The following is a 25,134-nucleotide window of genomic DNA, read 5'->3' on the forward strand; positions in this document are numbered from 1 at the left end:
ATGCAAGGGGTGATGTGGCTTAATCCGCCAGTCAAACCTCCCTTGAACCCTTGGGACTTGAACTTAGTTTTGTCTGTGTTACGCAGCATACACACGGTCTGACTTTGACCGGAATGGTCCGACGGACAATCCAATCGTGTGTGGGCTTCATCGGACCTTCAGTGGACTTTTCCAGTCGAAAATCTGATGGACTTTAGATTTGGAACATGCTTCAAATCTTTACGTCGTAACTCCGCCAGACCCAGAAATCCGCTCGTCTGTATGCTAGTCCGACGGACAAAAACTGACGCTAGGGCAGCTATTGGCTACTGGCTATCAACTTCCTTATTTTAGTCCAGTGTACGTCATCACGTACGAATCTGTCGGACTTTGGTGTGATCATGTGTAGGCAATTCCGTTCGTTAAAAAGTCTGTCGGAAGTCTGTCAAAAGTCCGTTGAAAGTCCGTTGGACCAGTCCGGTCGAAAAGTCCGCCCGTGTGTACGCGGCTTTACAAAAACAGCCATTTGAACCGATACAACATATTCCCTTAGTCCTTCTGACAAAGAAGTTGGTATTTTTGGTTGCTATATCCTAAGCAAGGAGGGTTTCGGAATTGGCTGCTCTATCTTGTAAAGAGCCATATTTGATTTTTCATGAGGACAGAGTGTTACGCCCTCGTCCAGACTTTTTGCCAAAAGTGGTTTCAGGTTTTCATCTGAACCAAGATATTGTGCTGCCATCGTTTTTTTCAAAACCATGTTCCAGGGAAGAAATGTCACTACATTGTCTTGATGTGGTAAGAGCAATGAAAATATATTTAAAGGCAACTGCTCAGATTCGTAAGACTGGTGTCTTATTTATTCTGCCAGATGGTCCTAAGAAAGGACAGGCAGCATCAAAATCCACTGTCGCTAAGTGGATTCGGCAAGTTCTAATTCAAACTTATAATTTTAAGGGGTAAGATTCCCCCTTTTCAAGTTAAGGTGCACTCTACCAGGGCGGTTAGTGCTTCTTGGGCAGTGTGTCATCAGGCCTCCATGGCTCAGATCTGTAAGGCTGCAACTTGGTATTCAGTGCATACATTCACAAAATTTTATCAGCTGGATGTAAGGAGGTATGAGGATATCGCCTTCGGGCGCAGTGTGCTGCAGGCATCAGTACAGGTCCTCAAGTCTGGAGGTACCCTCCAGGTTGCGTCTCTCTCCCCTCAAGTAGCATTGCTATGGGACGTCCCATTAAGTAATTACTTAAGGCTCTGTGTCCGATGATGTACGATAAAGAAAATTGGATTTTTATAACTGCTTACCTGTAAAATCCTTTTCTTGGACCTCTGGGACACAGAGGTCCCTCCCCTCTTTTTTGGGATTTAAGTATATTGCTTTGCTACAAAAACTGGGTGTGCTCCTGGAAGGTGGAGGGGTTATATAGGGAGTAAACTTCCTGGATTGGGTATAGCAGTGTTCATCACCTGAAGGTGGCCTATAACCCATTAATTACTTAAGGCTCTGTATCCCATAATGTAGTCCAAGAAAATGATTTTACAGGTAAGCTGTTATAAAAATCCTATTTTCTCCAGCTGACCCAGTTATTTTACTCTTGGAAAAAGAATTTTGATCCAATTGGATGAAATCCTGGGTTTTTAAAGACACCATGGATAAGAGGTTGGAGAACCTCCCTTTGACCTCTTTTCTCTTAACAGAGTGGCTCTGCAACCTGAGGTGGCTACTGTGGGAGTTTGCCAAGCTCTTTAAGTCTGGCTGAAGCATATGCTCAGTTTCAGAGAATGAGATCTGCAAAATCCTGCCATTTGGTAGCTCCTGGAAGACTTTCTGAGAGCCTTGAGTTCTTCGGTGGAAGACTCCATAATACAGCCTTCACGGGTGGACACTAGGTCAGTAGTCCACATGGTAAGGATCCTATGGCTCAGGTGTCGGATGGTGAAACTTCCCTGCCAGAAGCAAAGGGAGAGGCTGCCCTTTGAGGATGAATGCTTGCTTGCTTGCATCATCTTTAGATTCCTTTATCCAGAAGGTGATGGTGGGAAAAAGCAAACCCTTACCTCCAAAAAAAAAAAAATCGGTCAGGACAGGTTAGAAATCAGTGACGCATTCACAATCCAAGTTTGTTCTCACAGTTTCTATTCCATCCTGTTCCCAAGCCTGGCCTATTCTGGACAAACAAGTTCCTAAAAGTAATAGAATTCAAGATGGAGTCCTGCTGGTACAAATCTTGGAGAAGTTCAGCTGAGTGCTGAATGTTCAGAAGTTGACCTTGGGCTTAGTACTCAACAAGGAAATATTTAGCCTTAACAGTTTACGTAGGATGTGGCACATTTGTATTCAGGTGTTTGCCATCTTAGGGAAATGCAATCAATTTAGTATCTTCGTACTCAACAAGGCACACGCAAAGGTACTGCTTTTACAGGAAAATTGCCTGTCTCTACAAGCCCAGGTGGAAGAGTTCCTGGGGATTTTGGAAAGTCCCTCGATTCGTCATTGCATACAGGAACAGAAAAAAAAAGGTAGCCACCTTTTGGCATCCTGTGCCCAGTTTCACTTCAGAGCGCTGCAGCTCCCTGTTTCTATAGAATAAACATCAGGAATCCTTGGATCTGCACCGGACTTCCAAGACAATGTCGACTCTGGAATGGTGGATATGCATTCAGATGCAGGATTCCAGAAAATCCTTCCTTCCATGGAAGTGGAAGGTCTTTATCAGATGGCAGTATGTCAGGCTGGGGAGGTGTTCTGGAGAAATCTCCAATTTCAGTTCCTGGAATGTAGTTGTCGAGAGTGGAAGTTGCCACTCAACATCCTGGAATGTCAGGCTTTTGGTTAGCTCTCCTACATTGGTCCGTCTACCTACAGGGCTTCCCGTTATGGTGCACTTGGACAATTCCATAACTGTGGCATACAGAAAGACATGCTTGTCTTGGGCAAAACTTCACGTCAGCCCTCTCCGCCACACACATTCTTGGTGTGAAAAATTGGCAGGTGGATTTTCTCAGCTGCCAGCAGCTGGTGGGAGAAGGGGCCCCTCAACCAAAAGGGTTTGTATAGATTTGACTGCCATGGGGGATGCTAGATGTAGACCTTTTGGTGTCTAAATTCAACAGCAGACTGGACAGAGTTCTGTCCCACACCAAGGATCCTCAGGCATTTGCGTAGATACCCTGGTGACTCTTTGGGATCAGTTTTCCCTGAGCGTCACTACAGGTCCTTCCTTGACTGTTGCACATGACTAAGGTGGAGAGTAGTCTGGTGATTCTAATAAAGCCCACCAGGCCAAGAAGAACAAAGTATATGGACATTGTAAATCTCTTTGGCAAATGAGCGGCGTATTCTGATACGAATGGATGCCGTTGTCAGAATACAATGTCTCTGGAGAGGGAGCAGGATTCCGCCATCCACCTTGTTTTGTGGATGGAAGAATGTATTTTTTTTTTTTTTTTTTATCCCTGTTCAGCCTGCTGGCTGAACAATGTATGGCCTGCTCAGATGAGGAAAGTCTTCAACGTGGAGGGACAGCAACAAAAACACTTTATCTAAAACGTACAGTACAGGACACAGGCTTAGTATTCTTAGGCCGCATACACATGAGCGGACTTCTCGTCGCACTGAACTCCGAAAGACTTTTCAACGGAGTTCCAACGAAACAGACTTGCCTACACATGATCCCACCAAAGTCCGATTGTTTCGAACGTGATGACATACGACCAGACTAGAAAAGGAAGTTCAATAGCTAGTAGCCGATAGCTGCCCTTGCGTCATTTTCGGTCCGTCGGACTAGCATACAGATGAACGTTTTTTTTCAATAGGAATAGAGTCCGTCGGAAAGATTTGAAACATGTTCTATTTCTAAGGTCCATCAGATTTTTCAACAGAAAAGGTCCGATGAAGCCCACACACGATCAGAATGTCTGACGGATTTGTTCCGTCGGACCTTTTCTGCCGGAAAGTCCGCTTGTGTGTACGCTGCATTAGACTTTGGGTTATAGGCTTGTACGTTCAGGGGATTGGACACTGGCAAAGTCCCTTGGGCACCTTCCCTTTAATCCTGCCACACTCAGTGAGTTCCCAATTTTTTTGCTAGTATTCTGTGGTGATGGACCTAATGTCTCATGCAGAGAGATCACTCTTAGCGTAACTCTATATTATTTTTTTTCAAATATAATTTTTATTGAATCCCAGAAAGGGCAGAGCCAAGTCATTACATCAATAATGTGCAAACATTGATAACTCCAGTCACATAACTTATAACATATCCAACAAATAAACAAACAATTTTTTGAGGTACATAAATCTCAGGTAAGTATCGGTAGAAAGTTTGTCAGACATTTCCCTTCTTTTATTGTTGTTTGTCACAAAACGTATAAGATTAAAGCGTTTGTTAACCCCAAAATAAAAAAATGGATCCTGCTCCTTTAAAGCATGTTATATGACATAGTGCTTGCTTGTCCTGTGTCATTTGGCTCTCTGTAACACCTAAACAAAAAACCTTGCTGATCCTGCCAGTTTCTCCCCACCCCTCTGTAAACTGACCACGGAGTATAATGGCTGCTGAGACCAGACACCGTGGTCAGTTTACATGCCTCTGTCATCAGCAGCCTGCTATCCTCTCTGCTCCTATGTCGTTCTCCCCTCTCCCCTCTGTGTCTGAATGTGAGGCGCCCCTCCCCCGTCCTATGTATACTCCTCCCCTCCAGACTGATAACAGCAGAGGAATCTCAGCCCCGCACGCTGCATCCCTCAGAGGAGAAAAGGAGAAAGCTGGTCAGTCATGGGATCACAATCTTGGCAAGGAAATTAGGCATTTGCAGCATTTATTTTTATAAACCACACACAGAGGGGGATACTACAATAGGAGGCAGTGCTGTTGGTGTATACCGGTTAGAGTGGCTTAACAACCACTATAACTACTGAGAAAGGTATGGGGCTGCCCATTCCGTTTTCTGGAGAACAGGAGTAAAGAAAAAGTAGATAGGTCAAGAAAGGAAGAGAAGCAAAGCGAAAATAAAAAAAAAGGAGGGGGGGGGGGGGGGGAGAAGTTTGAGATGGCGATGGTCATGATAATAAAGGTAGTTAATCAATATGGCCTATCAAAGAATTTTGATTAGAAAAGAGCTGTTCCTGCTTCACAAAAGTACAGATCGATTCCAAAGCCCCCAGGTCTTGGAATACTGTTCACATTTATGAATGATATGTTGAAAGATAAAATCTGTTTTTAAGAGTAGGAAGTTTGTCACCTCTGAAGTGAGTCTCTTGGATAAATGCTACATCAGCATGGCAGCATCTCAGATCATTTAGAAGCATACGTCTCTTCTCGGTTATGTTAAGGCCTTTTGTATTTAGTGATATTATCTTTGTTAGTCATTGCCATCGGAAATTTGGCAGGGGAAAAAAGAAAAAAGAAAAAAAAAAGGAAAATGAGTGTGAAGGAGTGTGACAGCCAAACACTACCTTGGAACCTACATTTGGCAAAGAAAATTTGCAGAAGCGTCGCCGACTACATTCGGAGAGGCATGCGTGGGAAAGTTTAGACCAAGCCTAGAGAGAGCAGCGCTAACCCATCCTACCCACCCCATCAGAAATTTACAAAGGCAAAGAAGATAAATAATAAAAAGTTTACATTGCAATATATCACACAAACAATATTTAGTGATGTCTATGTCCCACCACCATGAGAGAAAAGGGAGAGGACCCCCCAGCAGTGTGAGAAGGACATCATGTAGCGCATGCTGTTTCAAAGTGAATGAATTAACCCAACACCTTATATTACACAAGAGCCTTTGTTAAGGAGTATTCTATACTAAAACAATATATGTATAAAATACATGTATATAACTGAGTACAGTAGACATAACAACTATCTAACTCAGCATAAACCAATTTGCAAGAGTATCCGGCAGGAGCTTCTCGCACACCGCTCCCATCACCAATGAGCCATATCTTGGGCACTGTTATCTGAACGGCAAGCAAAGAGATGCTTCAGGGCAATAAGAGCGTCACACAAAAAGGACCCAGGGAGTAGAGTCCTCCAGCATTAAGAGAGGGCATGCAACTCTCGCGCTGAGGTTAGCATCTAGAGCAATTTTTGCATGGCCCTGGTTAGTTCCCCCCCAATATCCAGGAAGATGGAGGAGACAGAGGAGTAACCCATCCATCACGAGGATCTTAAGAGTAACATAAGGCATGTCTATCTCACAGTAAGTGGATGATGCGTGGGAATAGGCAGTAGTAATTCTTTCCTCACAAAAAGCAGACCGGTAATCCATGCACCTTCCTAAAGAGAAAGAAAAACAAAAAGGAAAAAAAAGCACTTTAAAGTAAATGCCCAAGAATGCACAGTAACTCCAGGGTAATTTGGTCATGCAAATGAGGAAGAATGTAGATAGTCGGAATGGATAACTGCCATATATCTGCAAGGAGGTGATAAGGCATTTAGGCGAGTAGGTCAAGGAAAATGTAAGCAGTAAAGAGAACAGGATTGCTGCCAGCATGTTTTGTCAACACTTAAGTAATCCCTCTGGGGATGACACTCGAGATCGACACTGGGTCCTCTATGGTCTAGGTGGGGGGATTCCTCCAGGGTGCCGATGCGCTCAGACAGCCGGCCGCGGGAGAAACTGCAACCAGTTTGAAACCGGTATGGGTTCAAGTCTTAATGAAAGTAAAGAGAGCTGGAAGATCCCCAGGTGTGCGGAGGGTGAATGACTAACTGTTGGCCCTTACAGAACGTAGATGAGGGGGAAACCCCATCTGTAGGTAAGACCCAACTGATGGGCTAGATCCAAGACAGAGCGAAGTAGGGCTTGGCATTGTAAAGTTGCTCTGGAGAGGTCGGGAAGAATCTTGACGGACGCTCCATCCAAGTCAATATCTCCAGACTCCCATGCTTTACGTAGAATAGTCTTTGTGGGTATAGTGGTGCAGCCGAGAGACAACATCTCGTGGCCTATTAGGGTCTGTGGAGTGGGGACCCAGGGCCCTGGGAATCCAGTCAAACTTCAGGGAGTCGCCCGTGATTCTTCGGAAGATTGCGACCGCCGTCTTCAACAGGCCCCTGAAGCCACAAGTTATTATGCTTGCTCCAGTCCTCCAGATCTTCCATGTGTAATTGCAGAGCCACCCCAGCATCAACATGGGAGTTTTACAGAGACTCCAGGGCAGACATCCGCCATTTCAGGGTTGCCAGCGAGGACTCTCCTGATGTTAGCCTGGCTGTTGGGGACTATACATCTTTTTTGACCTTCTGGGACTCCTGTCGGTGAGAATTTCCTCTAAGCGGCTGATGAGAGCCTCTATGTCAGCCTTAGTCAGGAGGGCTTGGAGGAGTGATCGCAGTTCATCATCCGCTCACAGGGTCAGAAGATGGAGGATGTTGAGATGAGCCCGGCAGATATGAGCGGAAAGCTGCGGGAGTATCTAAGTATCTAAGCTTCTAAAGCCAAGGAGCTAGCGGGTGAAGTGGGAGGATCTTGTGGATCTAAGGCCTTGTGTAGTGAGCCGCATGCCTCTGCCATCTTGAGATCGGGGGAGGCCATCTGGGAATTCGGGAAGAACCCTTGTATTTCCCCTCCGGATTTAGCTGCACGGGTTGCCTTGGTATTGCTCCTTGCTTTCCGCCTCTTTGTTAAGAGCATACCTGTTGCGTACCTTGTAGTAGAGTCTGACTTGTAGGAGGAGACCTCTCTTACAGCCCTGGCTCAGGAGCCACTGGAGTGGGAACAGTGGCCTCTAGAGCACAGTGAAGTAGGAGTGCCTGTGAGATCTGTGATAGTTGGCACAGATGGATGGTTGATGAGCCACCAGATCTGGGATGCTGGTGTCGGCAGAAGCAGATGCAGGTCAGCGACCCAGTGAGCTGGAACGCACAGGAGTAGCAGCAAGCTGGAGCAGGGTGAGACAAGCCGGGTCAAACACAGGTAATCAAACAGAGCAGAACAGCAGGCTCGAGCAGGTGAGACAACCTGGGTCAAACACAGGTAATCAGGCAGAGTAGGGCTGTAAGCTGGAGCAGGGTCAGACGAACAGGCAGAGGTTGGCAACAGAATATCAAGCAAGGAAGTCTTTAGTAGGGTCAGGGCAAGCCGAAGTCAGGATTGGAGATATCAGGTAAGTCAACAGAGCTGGGTCAATACAGGTGATCAGATGGCAGGTACAGGTTTTCAGGACACACAAGCTGCAGATCAAACAGCACTGCACTTGTGCAGCTTCTATTGTTTTAAAGGCCCATTGGCGCCAAGCACCGTCTAGTGCGCACACACACACACGTGCCCTTGCGCATGCACACAAACACACGCTGCTGATCAGCTCATTGGACTGACACCCGTGTGCGCACGCACCCACCTTTGTCTTGCCACAGTAAGTCCCTGACAATACCCTTAAAAGTCAAGCAAAATAAGCTGGGGTGGATAGAAGGTCAGGAGCTCATAAGACACGCGTCTCTACGCTGCCATGTCCAGACCACGCCCCTTACTCGTTGTTTATTAAATCTTTGGATTCCTCAGTCAACTCATTCACTGTCTTCTAATGCAACCATAGAAGCAGTGCATCTGAATCAATGCAACATCGGTAAAACCTTCGGAGCTGGACCCTACATTGTGGGGACAGCCTGTAATATATTGGAGAAGGGTGAGGATGGATTTTCTGACCAGGGCAGAATTCTCTGCAGCTATGTCACAATTCCTCAGAAAACGAATGGCCTTTAATGCAGCCATCAATGTCAAAAGCTTAGAAATACTAGGCTCCTTCCGCATTCCCTCTGCCTCTATTAGAGATGGATCCCATTATACCTGCACCTAAAGAGGCAGACATAAAAGAAGCAAAAAAGAGGCCCTAGAGACAGATTTAGAGGAGGTCAAGGAAAATATCTCCCCCAGACTCATAGGCACCTAATGTCATGGCTTCACACAGTATGCTGGCTGATATTGATTGGCTCACTTCTGCAGTGTGTGAAGGCCTTGGCATTGTCGCATTTAAATCTTCTCCGAAGCGTATGCCCCTCTGGGTCCTAAGAGACTTGTTAAGTCCACAAGGGCACTCCGTTCAGGAACAAATGAGGGGCGATTTATGATGACTGGGTCAATCAGGAAGGATATTCACTCCTCAGAAACCATTGCCAAACTCTATCCAGTGGCAAAAAGTTCAGCGAGCCCTGGTTCACACTGGTGCGATTTGACAAGTCAAATCGGTGGCAATTGCTGGCAATGGTTATAGTTTCTGTACTACTTTTTGCAATTTCATGTTGCGATTTCCATTGACATCTGTGCAGAAATCCACACAGATGTCTGTGAAATCGCTGCTGAAATAGGGACTGACATGTGGGAGTGAAATCCTGCAAGTTCAGCTGAACTCGCACAGCTTCATTCCCACAGCTCAGAGTGAACCTGGGCTAAAAGGTGGGTTCCGTATTAGGTCCTGCCTTTTCAGTCTTACACAAGCATCTCACTGTTTCAATAGAAAATGTTTCTGCAGCCAGGAAGTTTAAGATACTCACAACAGCTCTCTTTGCAGTTGCAGGAATACCATCGCAATCCTGTATTCCAGGACCCTACTTTTAAAGAAAAAATTGCAACACTATCCCCTGCCCTTTCACCATTGTGTGGATTTACTAGAATTAGTCAACACACATTTCTAGAATGGCTTTGATTTCCATTCGCATGCATAGAATTTTCTGAGTGAAAGCGTAGACAGCAAAAATGGCCTGTAAACGAAACCCTCATATGCATGCCTACAAAGAAGTCATTGGTGTATCATCATGTGTACAAAGCACATGGGTCCCAAAGGAAGGGGGCCCCACCGTACCCTGTCACACACTGCACACCAGGAGTAAGCCAACCATTGCCCTGCAGCTTCCACTAAATTTGGCGTTTTTGGCCCTTGTGTGGGATGGGCCTGTTGGAACAGTCCTGTTTTGCCTGTTGCTGTCCACCCTTCACATTTAATGCTTGGGGACCTCCCACTGTCTATGAATATTGTGCTTGTGTCCCATGCTGTATGTAAGAAAATAATTTTAAGTTACCTGTAAAAATGTTATATCTTGGAATACAGTACAGGACACTCTTCTGTTCCTTGGTTGCTCTGCTTGCTACAAAACTGAGGACCTATTGAGTGGGGCAGGGTTATAGGGAGGTGAGGGGGGTGGGGAGGTTTTCTCAAGTGCTTTGCCAGTGTCCAGTCACCTGAAGGTGTGAGCCTATAACCCAGAGTCCATTAATACAATGCTTGTGTCCTGCTCTGTACACAAAGATATGGCATTTACAGGTAAGTTAAAATTCCTCTAGTATAGTTAGAAAGGTAACTGGTTGTTATTGCTGCATACATCATCTGGTCCCCGAATAACTCATTGTTTGTCCTGGTGTCACATAGACAGCATATGAAGCTCAACAGAAGTACTAATTCTAGGTGCTTACACTTTATTCCTGCAGCAGATTGTTTTTTGTTTCCTACAACAGAATCAAAGTCAATTAAAATGCAATGTTTTTTTGTATGATTGAACTGCAGTTCCCCCAGTCTGTGGACCCTCAGATGAAACTTTTCGGGACTCTTTCTTGCTGCTCACTCATGCATCAAGCTAATTTTAATAGCTTTGATCAATTTGAAGCATTCTTCTTACAGCAAACTGATGTACTTATAATAATATATGGCAGTCAGTATATTTCTACAATAGTAATAACTGAAACAGAAGGCAAAAACGGTCCACCTTATTCAGTAACTTATGGTATAGCTGTCACTAATGAAAAAAATGACTCAACTGGATACATAAATCACTTGCGATTCTTAAGAGGCACCTTACCTGGAACAATATATCATTAAATGACACTCAGGGCGCAAAACTTGACTTCTCACGATAAAATTGATAAGCTGGTTGTCAGGTCACCTAGAGGCTGGGTGACAGATGCACACCATTGGGATCAGGAGTGCACCACAAGGCAGTGGACCCTACGGCTGACTGCTGCGGATGGGAGTCCGGGTGGTAAGGAAGGCAGGGCCGCTGGGACACCAACACAGATCCCACCGGGGTTAGAGCGTAGGATTCCCTGGGGCGCGGAGTCTAAGAACCAGCAGGTGTTCGCCAGAGCCTCTAGAGGTGAGGATGGACTGGGCTGCAACTGGCTCCAGGTCGTGACCCCCAGCTCACACCCACAGTAGGCAACAGGAGGATAGAGATAGTAAAGGAATAAGCCAAGGTCAGGGCCACAAGCAGACAAGGACAACAGAGTTCACGCCAAGGCTCAGGGTCACAGGCAAACAGGGATAGTCGGGGACACGCCAGAGGTCAGGGTCACAAGCAGACAGAAATAGTAGAGAACACGCCAAGGTCGGTAACTGAAACAAACGCAGAGCACACGGCAGGCAGGAACAGGAAGCCAAACACACAAAGGTTGATCAGCAAGCCTGGCCTGCAGTGCATGGGTTAATATAGAGTTCTCTGATAGGAGCTGGGGTGGAGCCGTGCTAGAGGAGAGTTAATAAAAGCAGTCAGGTGAGAGTCAGCTGGTCTTTAGAGATGAACAGATGGAAACAGGTAAGCAGATAGACAACACTATTGCATAATCATGACAGTACCCCCCTCTTACAAGGCCCCCCCTTCCCCGCTTGGGACCAGGTTTAGAGGGGAACTTCAAATGAAACTTCCTCAACAGACGAGGTGCAAAGACCTCAGAAGCCTTGACCCACGACCTCTCCTCAGGACCAAACCCCTTCCAATGCACGAGGTACTGGAGAATGCCTCTACAGAGTCGGGAATGCAAAATTTGGCTAACCTCGTACTCCTGATCCTCCTCAGAGACCGGCACTGTGGTAGAAAGAGGACGAGAGAACTTATTGAGGACTAAAGGCTTCAGAAGGGCAACATGGAAGGAGTTAGAGATTTTGAGGCTTTTGGGAATCTGGAGCTTGAAACAAACCGGATTCAGTTTGGAAGTTATGGTGTACGGACCAATGAATCTTGGGGTAAATTTGAGAGAAGGAACCCGGAGTTTGATGTTCCTGGTGGAGAGCCAGACTTTGTCTCCTGGCTGAAGAGAAGGCGGCTTACGCCTGCGACGGTCAGCAAAATTCTTGAATTTGTTGGCAGCTTTCTGGAGGGAATCATGATTGTCAGCCCACATGGAATTGAACGATTCCTGAACAGTAGCCAAGGCTGGAATGTCGGAAGAACAGGTCATAGAAAGAGGGAGTTGAGGATGTTTTCCATAAACCGTGATAAAGGGTGTTTTCTGAGAACTGACGTTGACATGATTATTGTGGGAGAACTCTGCCCACGGGAGTAGTGATACCCAATCATCGTGATGAGCCGAGACCAAGGTACGGAGAAAGACCTCCAACTCCTGATTAACCCTCTTAGTCTGGCCATTGGATTGGGGATGGTAAGAAGAGGTAAAATCCAAGGTAATGTTGAGGGATTTACAAAAGGCTCTCCAAAAACGGGACGTAAACTGAACACCCCTGTCCGAAACGACATGGGAAGGAACACCATGAAGGCGGAAAATCTCTCGTACAAAAATGGGAACTATGGCAGAGGCAGAAGGGAGACCAGGAAGAGGAACAAAATGAGCCATCTTGGAGAACCGATCGATTACCACCCAAATGGCTGTATTATTCTCCGATAGTGGAAGATCAGTGATAAAATCCATGGCGATGTGAGACCAGGGCTCCTTAGGAATGGGCAAGGGCATGAAAAGACCAGAAGGGGCTTGTGTGGAAGATTTAGACTGAGCACAGTCATGACAAGCCTTAACATAATCTTTAACATCCGAGCGGAGGTTAGGCCACCAGTAGAGACGACTGATGAGCAAGAAGGATCGGAGGAACCCAGCATGACCTGCCACCTTGGAATCATGTCCCCAATGAAGGATCGTAGGTCTTAGCTCCGTGGGAACAAAGGTCTTGCCAGGAGAAATTTTTGATTCCAGGGTGGTAGAATGGGCAACAATGCATGAGGTTGGAATGATCGACTCAGGATCAGGGGTGGACTCCTCGTCCAAAGTGTCAAATGACCTAGAGAGCGCATCAGCCCGACCGTTGCAGGAACCAGGTTTGTACGTAATCGTGAATTTAAAACGAGAAAAGAAGAGACTCCACCTGGCCTGTCTGGGGTTCAGACGTTTAGCATTCTGTAGGTATTGTAGATTCTTGTGATCAGTAAAGATCGTAATGGAGTGAGGGGAACCCTCCAAGAGATGACGCCACTCTTCCAACGCCAATTTACTTACGAGAAGTTCCCGATCACCAATGCCATAATTTCTCTCTGCCTGAGAAAATTTTTTTGGAGAAGAACGCACATGGTTGACGTCTCTTCTCAAAGAACTGAAGAAGCACAGCTCCCACCCCCATCGAAGAAGCGTCTACTTCATTAAAAAATGGGTCCTCAGGATTTGGTCTCCTCAAGAGAGGTCCAGAAACAAAGGCCTGTTTCAGATCGTGAAACGCAGAGACAGCCTCGGGAGGCCAGTCTTTGGCATTCACACCCTTCTTGGTTAAAGCGATAATAGGCGCGGCAATGGAAGAGTAATTCCTTATGAACCGCCTATAATAATTTGTGAAGCCAAGAAAGCGCTGTGTAGCCTTACGGCTAGCAGGAAGGGGCCAGTTGGTAGTGGCCGAGACCTTTCCGGGATCCATGCGAAGACCCAAACTAGAAACAAAACATCCCAGAAACAGGACATTCAAAGGAACACTTCTCCAGCTTGGCATAGAGATTATTCTCTCTAAGGCGCTGAAGTACGGTGCGGACATGGTTCCTGTGAGCAAGCAGATTTTCAGAAAAGATGAGAATGTCATCCAGATAGATGACAACAAGCTGGTATAGTAGATCCCTGAAGATTTCATTGACAAAGTTCTGGAACACAGCTGGAGCATTACACAAACCAAAAGGCATAACCAGGTATTCGTAATGCCCGTCCCTAGTGTTAAACGCAGTCTTCCATTCGTCGCCTTCCCGTATTCTAATGAGATTGTATGCACCTCTGAGATCGAACTTGGTGAAAATGGAAGCCCCCTTCAACCTGTCAAATAGCTCAGATATTAGAGGTAAGGGGTATCGGTTTTTGATAGTCACTGCATTTAACCCTCGATAGTCTGAGGGTACCATCCTTTTTAGCAACGAAAAAGAACCCTGCTCCTGCAGGCAACGAGGATTTCCGGATGAAACCTCTCTCCAAATTCTCGGCGACATACTCAGACATGGCCTGGGTCTCTGGAATGGACAGAGGGTAGGTACAACCCCTGGGTAGAGTTGCTCCAGGGACAAGGTCAATGGCACAGTCAAAAGATCTGTGGGGAGGAAGCACCTCAGCAGACGTCTTACAGAACACATCCCGGTAATCACTGTATGCCGAGGGAAGATCAGACGATACGGATGTGGTAGCAATGGGAAGTATCTCCTTGGGGACCACCTTGAGAAGACAGGACTAGAAACACGAAGGACCCCAAGCCAGGATCTGCCCAGAGACCCAGTCCACATGTGGAGAGTGGAGCTGTAGCCAAGGAAGGCCTAATACAATGGGGGTAGAGGCCTCCCTGCCGACATCCTAATAGGTAGCGTCTGGAAACGGATAGGACCCCCTGGGAGCACAGTGCCATCAATTGCCGAGACTACCAGTGGTGTATCGAGGGGAGAAAGGGTAAACTTCATAGAAGAAGCAGTTCTCAAATCCATAAAATTGCCGGCAGCCCCAGAGTCCAGATATGCTAGGACCGATTGGGGAGAAGGGCCTACATGGAGGAACACCGGAAGAAGAAGACGAGAAGGTGATGTTTCTGGGTCCAATACTCCACCTTCTAAATGTATTAGACCCGAGCGTTTCCCGGACGAAGCGAGCAGGAGTCACGAAAATGACCCTTGCCCCCACAATAAAGACACAAGCCCAGAGTTCTGCGTCTAGCACGTTCTTCGGGGGTTAGTCTGGTCCGGCCCAGCTGCATAGGTTCCTCAGCAGGCAGAGGATGCTCCACAGGGCGATGGGAGAAGAGTTCTGGCTGACTAGGACCTAGGGGGTGCTGGCGTCTTTTTTTCTAGGAACCTCTCTTGGAAACGAATGTCAATCTGATTGCACAAGGAAATTACATCGTCCAGACCGGCGGGGATGGCTCTTCCTGCTAATTCATCCTTCGCTCGATCAGAGAGGCCATGTAAAAAGGTTGCGACCAGGGCCTCATTGTTCCAGCTCAATTGAGCTGTGAGGATACGGAACTGAAGTGCATATTGTCCCACTGAACAAGATTCTTAGCGAAGGCGTAAAAGGGCACTAGCCGCTGAAGAAACCCGAGATGGCTCCTCGAAGTTATTATGAAAGAGCTTCAAGAAGTCGGACAGGCTGGAAACTACCGGGTCATTCTTCTCCCACAGGGGGGAAGCCCAAGCTAAAGCTTCACCAGAGAGGAGGGAAATGATATAAGCTACCTTAGCCTGATCAGCAGAAAGTTTTGAGGCTGGAGCTCAAAATGAATAGTGCATTGGCTGAGGAAGCCCCTGCAGGCCTTGGAGTCCCCAGAGAAACGGGACGGAGCTGGCCAGTTGCTGCGACTGGTGCGATAGGTGCAGCTGCTAATTGTACTTGAGGCTGCAGGTTTGGGTTTCCCAAGGAGGCCTGGAGCTGCTCGAAGCGGGAAGCCAGATCCTTAAGGAATAGCATCACCTGAGTCTGATTAGATTCCTGGGTCTCGAGTCTGCGAGATATGCCCTGCAATGGATCGGCTGCAGGAAGCGGCACGTCAGCCGGGTCCATGGCTGATCAAACTGTCAGGTCACCTAGAGGCTGGGTGACAGATGCACACTGTTGGGATCAGGAGTGCACCACAAGGCAGTGGACCCTACGGCTGACTGCTGCGGATGGGAGTCTGGGTGGTAAGGAAGGCAGGGCCGCTGGGACACCAACACAGATCCCACCGGGGTTAGAGCGTAGGATTCCCAGGGGCGTGGAGTCTAAGAACCAGCAGGTGTTCACCAGAACTTCTAGAGGTGAGGATGGACTGGGCTGCAACTGGCTCCAGGTCGCGACCCCCAGCTCACACCCACAGTAGGCAACAGGAGAATAGGGATAGTAAAGGAATAAGCCAAGGTCAGGGCCACAAGCAGACAAGGACAACAGAGTTCACGTCAAGGTTCAGGGTCACAGGCAAACAGGGATAGTCAGGGACACGCCAGAGGTCAGAGTCATGAGCAGACAGGAATAGTAGAGAACACGCCAAGGTCAGTAACTGAAACAAACTTAGGCAGGCAGGAACAGGAAGCCAAACACACAAAGGTTGATCAGCAGGGCTGGCCTGCAGTGCAGAGGTTAATATAGAGTTCTCTGATAGGAGCTGGGGTGGAGCCGTGCTAGAGGAGAGTTAATAAAAGCAGTCAGGTGAGAGTCAGCTGGTCTTTAGAGATGAACACATGGAAACAGGTAAGCAGATAGACAACACTATTGCATAACCATGACACTGGTCTGTCTGTTCCTTCTTCCACCACCTACATTTTGGTTGCTGTGGGCCGCCATTCACAGTGGGAGGACAAGAAAGGAGATAGGTCCAAGTTTGAAGCTGCAAATTAAAGGAGAGCTGTTATGAAAGGGGTTGTCATCCTATTTTTTTTTAATCTGTTTATTGAAGTTTGGCAAATTTAAACAGAATTACAATCCAACAGTTTGGTGCACAATCCACACCCAGATATACAGTTTAAAAGCACACAGCAAAAGAAAAATAATGTTCTATGCAGATTAGGTGAATGTAAAAGGAGGAGGTCCTCACCCCAATGGAGGGGTGAGCTGCAGAACTCATATCCTTCTAGGTGTCTTGTCAAATGGAAGGGAAGTAAAATTCAATGCATGCATCTCTTTGACACCTTCACAATATAACAAAAAAGGGTAATGTGATCCCACAAACCTAGAGAAAGTTGGCAATGTGTTGCCCACCTAATCAAAGTCCTGCAACCATCAGTGAATCAAAGGAATATGGGAGCAGCGCAACAATACATATCACTGCGGCCACCCGGCCCGGGCAATTCAAATCCAGCTCCGTGACACAGCGAGAGATTGCCGCTCTGTGTGATCCGGGCACTGGTGAGGCTGAATCTGACCAGCACTGGCGAGGCTGCATTGATCTCTGTATCATGTCTGCAGTCTCTGACCATCTCCTGTATCATGTCTGCTAGAGGTGCACCAAATGGAAATTTTGCTAATACTATTAAGTAAGAGATTACAGACATGATACAAGAGATGGTTAGAGACTGAGGCCATGATAAGAGAGATGGTCAGAGACTGCAGACTGCATTTTTCTTGCATTAAAAATGTGCCAATAATAAATTCATACTAATTTAAATTGATTACCGTATATTTATTATTATTATTATACAGGGTTTATATAGCGCCGACAGTTTACGCAGCGCTTTACAACATTACGGCAGACAGTACAATTACAAAACAATTCAATACAGGGGGTAATCAGAGGGCCCTGCTCGTTAGAGCTTACAATTTAGGAGGGAGGGTCGAGTTATACAAAAGGGTAATAGCTGTCAGGGATGAGCTAATGGAGAAAGTAGTGCAGTTGTTAGATGGAGGCAGGATGGGCTTCTCTGAAGAGGAAAGTTTTCAGGGATCGCCTAAAAGTGGATACATTTGGAGACAGTCTGACAGATTGGGGTGGGGAATTCCAGAGGATGGGCGAGGCTCGGGAGAAGTCCTGGAGGCAGATATGGGAGGAGGTGATGAGGGAGCTAGAGAGCAGGAGGTCTTGGGAGGAACAAAGAGGGCGATTTAGGTTGGTATTTTGAGACTAGGCTAGTGATGTAGCTGGGGGCAGAGTTGTGGATGGCTTTGTAACTTATTGTTAGTATTTTGAATTTAATTCGTTGGGTAAGTGGCAGCCAATGGAGGGATTGATAGAGAGGGGTAGCAGACACTGTGCGGTTTGTAAGGTGGATGAGTCTGGCAGCAGCATTCATGATGGACTGAAGGGGGGGGATAGGCTATTTAAAGGTAAGCCAAAGAGGAGGGAGTTGCAGTAGTCTAGGCGAGAGATAACCAGGGAGTGAATCAGGAGCTTTGTGGTTTCATTTGTTAGAAAGGGACGTAGTTTAGAGATGTTGCGGAGGTTGAGGTGGCAAGCTTTGGAACGTGATTGGATGTGGGGCCGAAAGGAGAGTTCAGAGTCCAGGATAACACCTAGCACCGACATGTGGGGATGGATGGATGGTTGTAAATTCGGTTTTGGACAAGTTGAGTTTGAGGAAGTGGTGTGATATCTATACAGATATGTCTGTTAGCAAGTTAGTGTTGCGTGAGGAGACTGATGGAGTGAGTTGAGTTGAGTTAATTACATATTTTTATATGTAATTATGATAATTACATATAAAAATAAATATTTTTTTAAAACTGTCAATTTTGGTTTTCGGCCAAGTGCATCCTGCATTTTCAGTACCAAAATTTCCATTTGGTGCACCTCTAATACCTAGTGTAAGATTTTAATTTAAGTTAGATAGTTACAAGCTGATACTAACTGTTAGAAAGTGGTTGACCAGAGGGGGCTGCCATTTTTGACCACCTTAATAAAATGCTACTTACATGGGCATTATGCTGATCCTCCTTTAGTTTCAGTAGTGTCTAAATCTGACTCGGGACAAGTATGCAGTTCAGAAATGCCAGGGAGTTGGCTGTCATTTACTACTGTGTATACGCCCAACTGTGTGACTCTATAATCACATGGGCTGCTCAGATGTGATAAGGAGGAAATGCTCAGCATAGACACTCACTAAAAACTGAGCATGTGCAGAGTTGCCACCACAGTTCTGTAAAGTCCCCAGCTGAATTGGGGACATGGACAGAAGGTGGAGATAGAGAGCAGCAGGATCAACCAGGGTTTTTGCAAAATACAGAAAATGAATCTCATAGTGACTGAATGAGTATAAGCAGCATGTTATTCAGCATTTACTGATAGTTTTGTAGAGCTACCCCCACAGAAGCTGCTGGAATTTTGCCCAGGTCTTCCCCACTTTTGCTCTGCATGCAGACACAAGGTAGATTCACACAGCCAGGTGCACACACATTTCTGCTCCTTGTCTTCAATGATCAGTCTAGGGCAGGGGGTAGGCAACCTTTCTAGCACAGTGTGGCGAGAAATATTTTAATTGCAATTGAGAGTACCAGTTAATTTTTTTTTTAAAAAGTCAACTTCACACTCGATAACAAAAAGGGAAAATTACTTTAGTAAGTAATTACCCCAATTCCTGCTTCTGCACATGTCAAAACACCCCAGTTCCTGCACCTTTACACCTCAGCTCACCCCAATTCCTGGACCTGTACACCTCAGATCACCCTAATTCCTGGACCTTCACACATCAGATCACCCAAATTCCTGCATCTTCACACCTCAGATTACCCCAATTCCTGGACCGTGACCTCAGTTCACCCCAATTCCTGCACCTTCACACCTAAGCTCCATTTCAATTCATACACCTCAGATCACCCCAATTCCTGCACCTTCACACCTTGGATCCTTCTCAATTCCTGCACCCTCACACCTCAGATCACCCCAATTCCTGCGCCTTCACACCTCAAATTAGCCCCAATTCCTGCACCTTCACAACTCAAATCCATTCCAATTCCTGCACCTTCACACCTTGGATAACCCCAATTCCTACACCTTCACCCCTCAAATCACCCCAATTCCTGCATCATTACACCTTAGATCAGCCCTAGTTCCTGCATCTTTATACCTCAGATCACAAATCAGCCCCAAAGCATGCACCTTTAGACACCAAATAAGTTGCAATTCCTGCGCCATCTGATCCCAGATCAGCCCCAATTCCTGCACCTTCACATCTCAGATCACCTCAATTCCTGCACCTTTTTACCTCAGATCACCCCAATTCCTGCACCTTCACACCTCAGATCACCCCAATTCCTGCACCTTTACTACTACTTTTAGAAAACACTGAATAAACACTTACATCAGGGTTCCCAAAGCCCCAACCCCCTTACATCAGAGCCCCCCATCCTTTTTACATCAGGGTACCTAGAGGCCCCCCCTCCTTCTTATATCAGAATCCCTCTCTTTACATCAGGGTCCCCAGAGTTCCCCATCCCCTTACACTGTGGTCCCCAGTGTTCCCTTCTCCTTACATCAGGGTCCCCAGAGGCTCCCCACACTTACATCAGTCACCAGAGCCCCCCCCTTACAATGGGGTCCCCAAAGTTCCCCCCGACTTACATCAGGGTTCCAAGCGTTCCCCCATTAAATCAGGGTCCCCAAGGACCCCACACACTTACATCAGGGTCCCCAGATTTACCCCACATTAAATCAAGGTTCCCTAAACCCTTCCCTTTACATCAGGTTCCCCAAAGTTTCTCCCCCTTACATCAGTGTCCCCAGAGTTCCCCCACAATAAATCAGGGTTCCCAGAGTCCCCCACATTTACATCAGGGTCCCCAGAGTCTCTCCGCATGAAATCAGGGTCCCCAGAGTCCCCCTAAACACTCCCATCATACTTAGACCATGCACTGCATACAACCATAACCCCCCCCATAGTCTCTCACTCACCAAACCATATCCTACCAAGCATTTTCTACCTTCTCACCAACCCAGCAGTTCCTCAAATGCCCCATACTCTAATGCCACGTACACACGATCTGACTTTACGGCATACTTGGTCCGGCGTACCGGATTTCGTCGGACAATTCGATCGTGTGTGGGCTCCAGCGGACTTTGTTTTCTCAAAAGTTTGACGGACTTAGATTTGAAACATGTTTCAAATCTATCCGACGGACTCGAGTCCGGTCGAAAAGTCCGCTGGTCTCTATGCTAGTCCGTCGGACAAAAACCGACGCTAGGGTAGCTATTGGCTACTGGCTATGAACTTCCTTGTTTTAGTCCGGTTGTACGTCATCACGTACGAATCCGTTGGACTTTGGTTGATCGCGTGTAGGCAAGTCCGTTCATTCGGAAAGTCCGTCGTAAAGTCCGTTGAAAAGTCCGCTGGGCAAAGTCTGCCGTAAAGTCCGGTCGTGTGTACGCGGCATAAGTTGGCCAACAGAGCGTCAGACTTTTGTCCGAAGGGCGTGTGCTGTGAACTTGTTTTGCATACAAAACGGTACACAATTGTCGGCCAACAAACACAAACGTAGTAATGTACTACGTGGAATTTCAGCTCGAGCGCCACCCTTTGAGAACCTTCTGCTAATGTCGTGTTTGGTGAGCATTGATTCCGAGCAGAGAGCCTGTGACTGACAGTCACCAGAAATAAAGAAAAAGTATTCCAAAAAAGGAAAACCTGTGGTCGGACTTTACAGTCACCAGCTCTCTGCTCACAGAGCTCTGAGTGACCAGCAGTCTTTGATTGCTCGGGTCTCAGAGCCCATTCACACAGGGACGACTTGTCAGGCGACCTAGTCGCCTGACAAGTCGCCTCCCGTTCTGTGCTATGGAACCGTTCTAAGGGGAGCGACGCAAGTCGCTCCGACTTAGAAAAAGGTTCCTGTACGACTTTGGGGGCGACTTGGGGCGACTTGCATAGACTTCTATACAGAAGTCGTTTTGCAAGTCGCCCGGGCAGTCGTTTGCAGGTCGCCTCGCCCCTGTGTGAATGGGGTCTCAGCCTTATAGCTGGCGGGTGACAGATACTGCATCCACCTAGTCAAGTATGATTAAAAAAAATTCCCATATTTCTTTTTTAACCACTTCCTGCTTGGCTTATAGCAGAATGACGGCCAGGCGGGGGTTTCATTGTTCTGAGTGGACATCGTATGATGTCCTTCAGAACAAGCCATTTGTGCACGGTGATAAACAGTGCAGTGTGTCTATGGGACACACTGCATCTCTGATCACGGTAAAGAGCCTATGACATAGGCTCTGTACCATGTGATTAGCTGTGTCCAATCACACCGTAAACAGGAGGTACCGGTTATCGGCAATCCTCTACTCTGATAGTGTGTAAGGAGAGGAGATCCGATAAGAGGCTTTCCTCAGTGGGGACATCTGCACTAATAATCAGTGCAACCCCATCAGTGATGCCTATCAGTACCGCCTATCACTGATGCATATCAGTAGCGCCCATCAGTGCCACCTCATCAAGCCCGTCTTTAATACTGATTAAATATTAATCAATTAATATTGGAGAGGTTACAGCACATCATTACTCTAAACTGGTTGCTAGAGGTTACTGCACAATATTACTGCTTACTGATTGGTTGCTAGAGGTTACTGCACATCATTACTGCTAACTGGTTGCTAGAGGTTACTGCACAATATCACTGCTAACTGATTGGTTGCTAGAGTTTAATGCACGTCATTACTGCTAACTGATTGGTTGAAGTCAGGCCAGAGTAGAAGTGTTCTCTCGCAACAGAATTTAACATGTGGCAGAAAAGATGGGGTTAATGAAGCCGACCAGGATTACATTTAAATCAGTACTGTTAATGAGCATAGCAAGCAGAGCGGCAGAGAAAAGTGATAGTTTAGTGGCTAAAGCAGTGGAAGTTCAATTCAGCAGGGCAAATAAGCTCATTCAGATTGTTAATCACACAACATACTAGCTGTCTGCTCATCCGTGCTGTGCTGACCGGTGTTATGTACAGGCAGTGCTGATAATGTTAATAGGAAGCAGAGAAAGGTGATAAATAGCCAAGCACATGTTCTCATTCAGATTGTCGCTCCTGCTGCCCACCAGCTTTCTGCTCATCCATGCCACCTTAGGAATGGCATTGCCTCCTCACTTCGATTCTCCTCCACCCCTCTGGCCACTGCTTGTCAGTGTGTCATTCCGCTCGGCCAGCTCTGCTGTCAGGCATGAACACCGCTGCTGACCGCTTCCCTTTCCCTGCAGCTGCATGTGACAGGGAGGGATTGTTAGGAGGTTGGTCCCTACAACAATGGCAGGGCCCAGGGCAGCCGTCCCTTTTGCCCCCACCCTAACCACTTCAGCCCTGAAAAGATTTACCCCCTTCCTGACTAGAGCACTTTCTGCGATACGGCACTGCGTTGCTTTAACTGACAATTGCGCGGTCGTGCGATGTTGCACCCAAATGAAATTAACGTCCCCCCCCCCCCACAAATAGAGCTTTCTTTTGGTTGTATTTGATCACCTCTGCGGTTTTTATTTTTTGCGCTATAAAAAAAAACAAAGCGACAATTTTGAAGAAAAAACAATATTTTTTTACTTTTTGCTATAATAAATATCCCCAAAAAATATAAAAAAATACGAATTTGTTTTTTAGTTTAGGCTGATATGTATTCTTCGACATATTTTTGGTAAAAAAAAAAATCGCAATAAGTGTATCTTGATTGGTTTGCGCAAAAGTTATAGCGTCTACAAAATAGGGTATAGATTTATGGCATTTTTATTATTTTTTTTTATTAGTAATGGCGGCAATCTGCGATTTTTTTTTTTTATCGTGACTGCGACATTATGGCGGACACATCGGACACTATTTTGGGACCATGCACTGATTACTGTGTAAATGACACTGGTAGGGAAGGTGTTAACCACTAGGGGCTGATCAAGGGGTTAAGTCAGTACTAGGGAGTGATTCTAACTGTAGGGGGGGATGGGCTCACTACAACATGACAGCGATCACCGCTCCCAATGACAGGAAGCAGTAGATCTTTGTCATGTTGCTAGGCAGAGCAGGGAAAGGCCTTGTTTACATAGGCATCTCCCCGTTCTTCTGCTCTGTGACACGATCGCGGGCCCCTGGCAGACATCGAGTCCGCGGGACCTGCGGGCATGGACGGAGTAGGTGCGCCCGCAATGCTGCGATATAAATGGGATGTACCTGTACGCCCATATGCCCAGCCGTGCCATTGTACCGACGTACATCATTGTGCGCTGGTCGGCATGTGGTTAAAGACTTCATCAGTGTCGGCTAATCAATGCCGCCTCACGAGCGCACATCAGTGAAGGAGAATAATTACTTTAAAATAAAATTTTATAACAGAAACAAAGAAAAGTTTTTTTTTTTTTTTCGAAATGTCTTTTTTCGTTTGTTTAGCAAAAAATAAAAACTCCAGAGGTGATTAAATGCCACCAAAAGAAAGCTGTCTACAAAAAAAATGATATACATGTAGTGTTGCATGACCGCGCAATTGTCATACAAAGTGTGACAGCGCTGAGAGCTGGCCTGGGCAGGAAGGGGGTAAAAGTGCCCGGTAATGAAGTGGTTAAGCAGAGAACCCATAAAGGATTGTAGATAATTCCTCACACCTATAGTTATTTTATGAGGTGGGTTTAGTGACACGTTCTCGGCCCCTCACACTGGCCCACGTCTGAGCTCGGAGCCCCTCATAGGACAGGCCACCATTGCTCACAAGGACACGGTTTGCCGTTCGAATTCTCGCGCTCACATTCCTGTGGCATTCCTTCAGGAGGTCGCACACACTCCACACAAGCCTGTATATGGAGCCAGCCCACGTGACCTCACGTCACCACGACTCCTCTACCGCATAGGAGCTGGCCGCTACCCTAAAACCCAGTCTACCTCAGCGTCGGCCGTCCGCTGAAAGAAGTTCTGCCCTAGCCGATTGGCTAGTGCAGTGAAGTTCTTCTCTCGGATTGGCCGACACATTGGCGTATGCGCGCCAGCTCCCTCGCTGTCTCCCTGATGGCGTCGCCATTGGGCGCAGCCTCTACCTGTTCTACTTTGCCATTGGCTCCTTCCGACGCGTCCGCTGTCTTTTTCCTCCCATTGGTCGGTGCCGTTCCCTGCTTCGCCATTGGTTGTTTCCAAACGCCCGGTATCCGGGTAAGATGGCGGCAGTAGAACAGTGCTCGCTCTCAGCTCAATGGCGCCCTGTTTCCCTCACGCACGTTGAATATCCTGCAGGTAAAGATGGGTTTATAGTTTCAGTCTCTCGGCCGGCGCTGGCTGAGTTGGACTCACGGGGAAGGGTTTATCTAACAAACTGCGATCCCTTTATGGGACTGTCTGGGTTCTGCGCATGCGTGGTATGATGGTCGGGCTGCTAAGTCTGCGCATGCGCGGCAGGACTTCAGTGTGCTTAGCTGGCCTGTGTGATGGCTTGAGCACTGGAAAAGCCTTTGTCTGGCCGCCTCCTGTACCTGCATACTGCGCCACCTAGTGGACGTGAGGAGGGACTGTGCTGGAGATACATACATGTCCTCTAATACCAGGACTTTCCATCCTAGTTCAGCATTCCTGGATACCCTGACCTCC

General features: G+C 46.9%; 1 protein-coding gene across 1 annotated transcript in view; it reads left to right on the forward strand.

The window, feature by feature from the left end:
* Positions 1-24,670: 24,670 nt before the first annotated feature.
* Positions 24,671-25,134, forward strand: part of DOLPP1 (dolichyldiphosphatase 1) — a 29,272-nt gene continuing 28,808 nt past the window's right edge. The window contains exon 1 of the mRNA XM_073600131.1: positions 24,671-24,783. Within this exon, the coding sequence (XP_073456232.1) occupies positions 24,708-24,783 (76 nt within the window). The 5' untranslated portion in view covers positions 24,671-24,707. The remainder of the gene's footprint in view (positions 24,784-25,134) is intronic.

Source organism: Aquarana catesbeiana, linkage group LG09, assembly GCF_042186555.1.
Source record: "Aquarana catesbeiana isolate 2022-GZ linkage group LG09, ASM4218655v1, whole genome shotgun sequence".
NCBI lineage: Eukaryota > Metazoa > Chordata > Amphibia > Anura > Ranidae > Aquarana > Aquarana catesbeiana.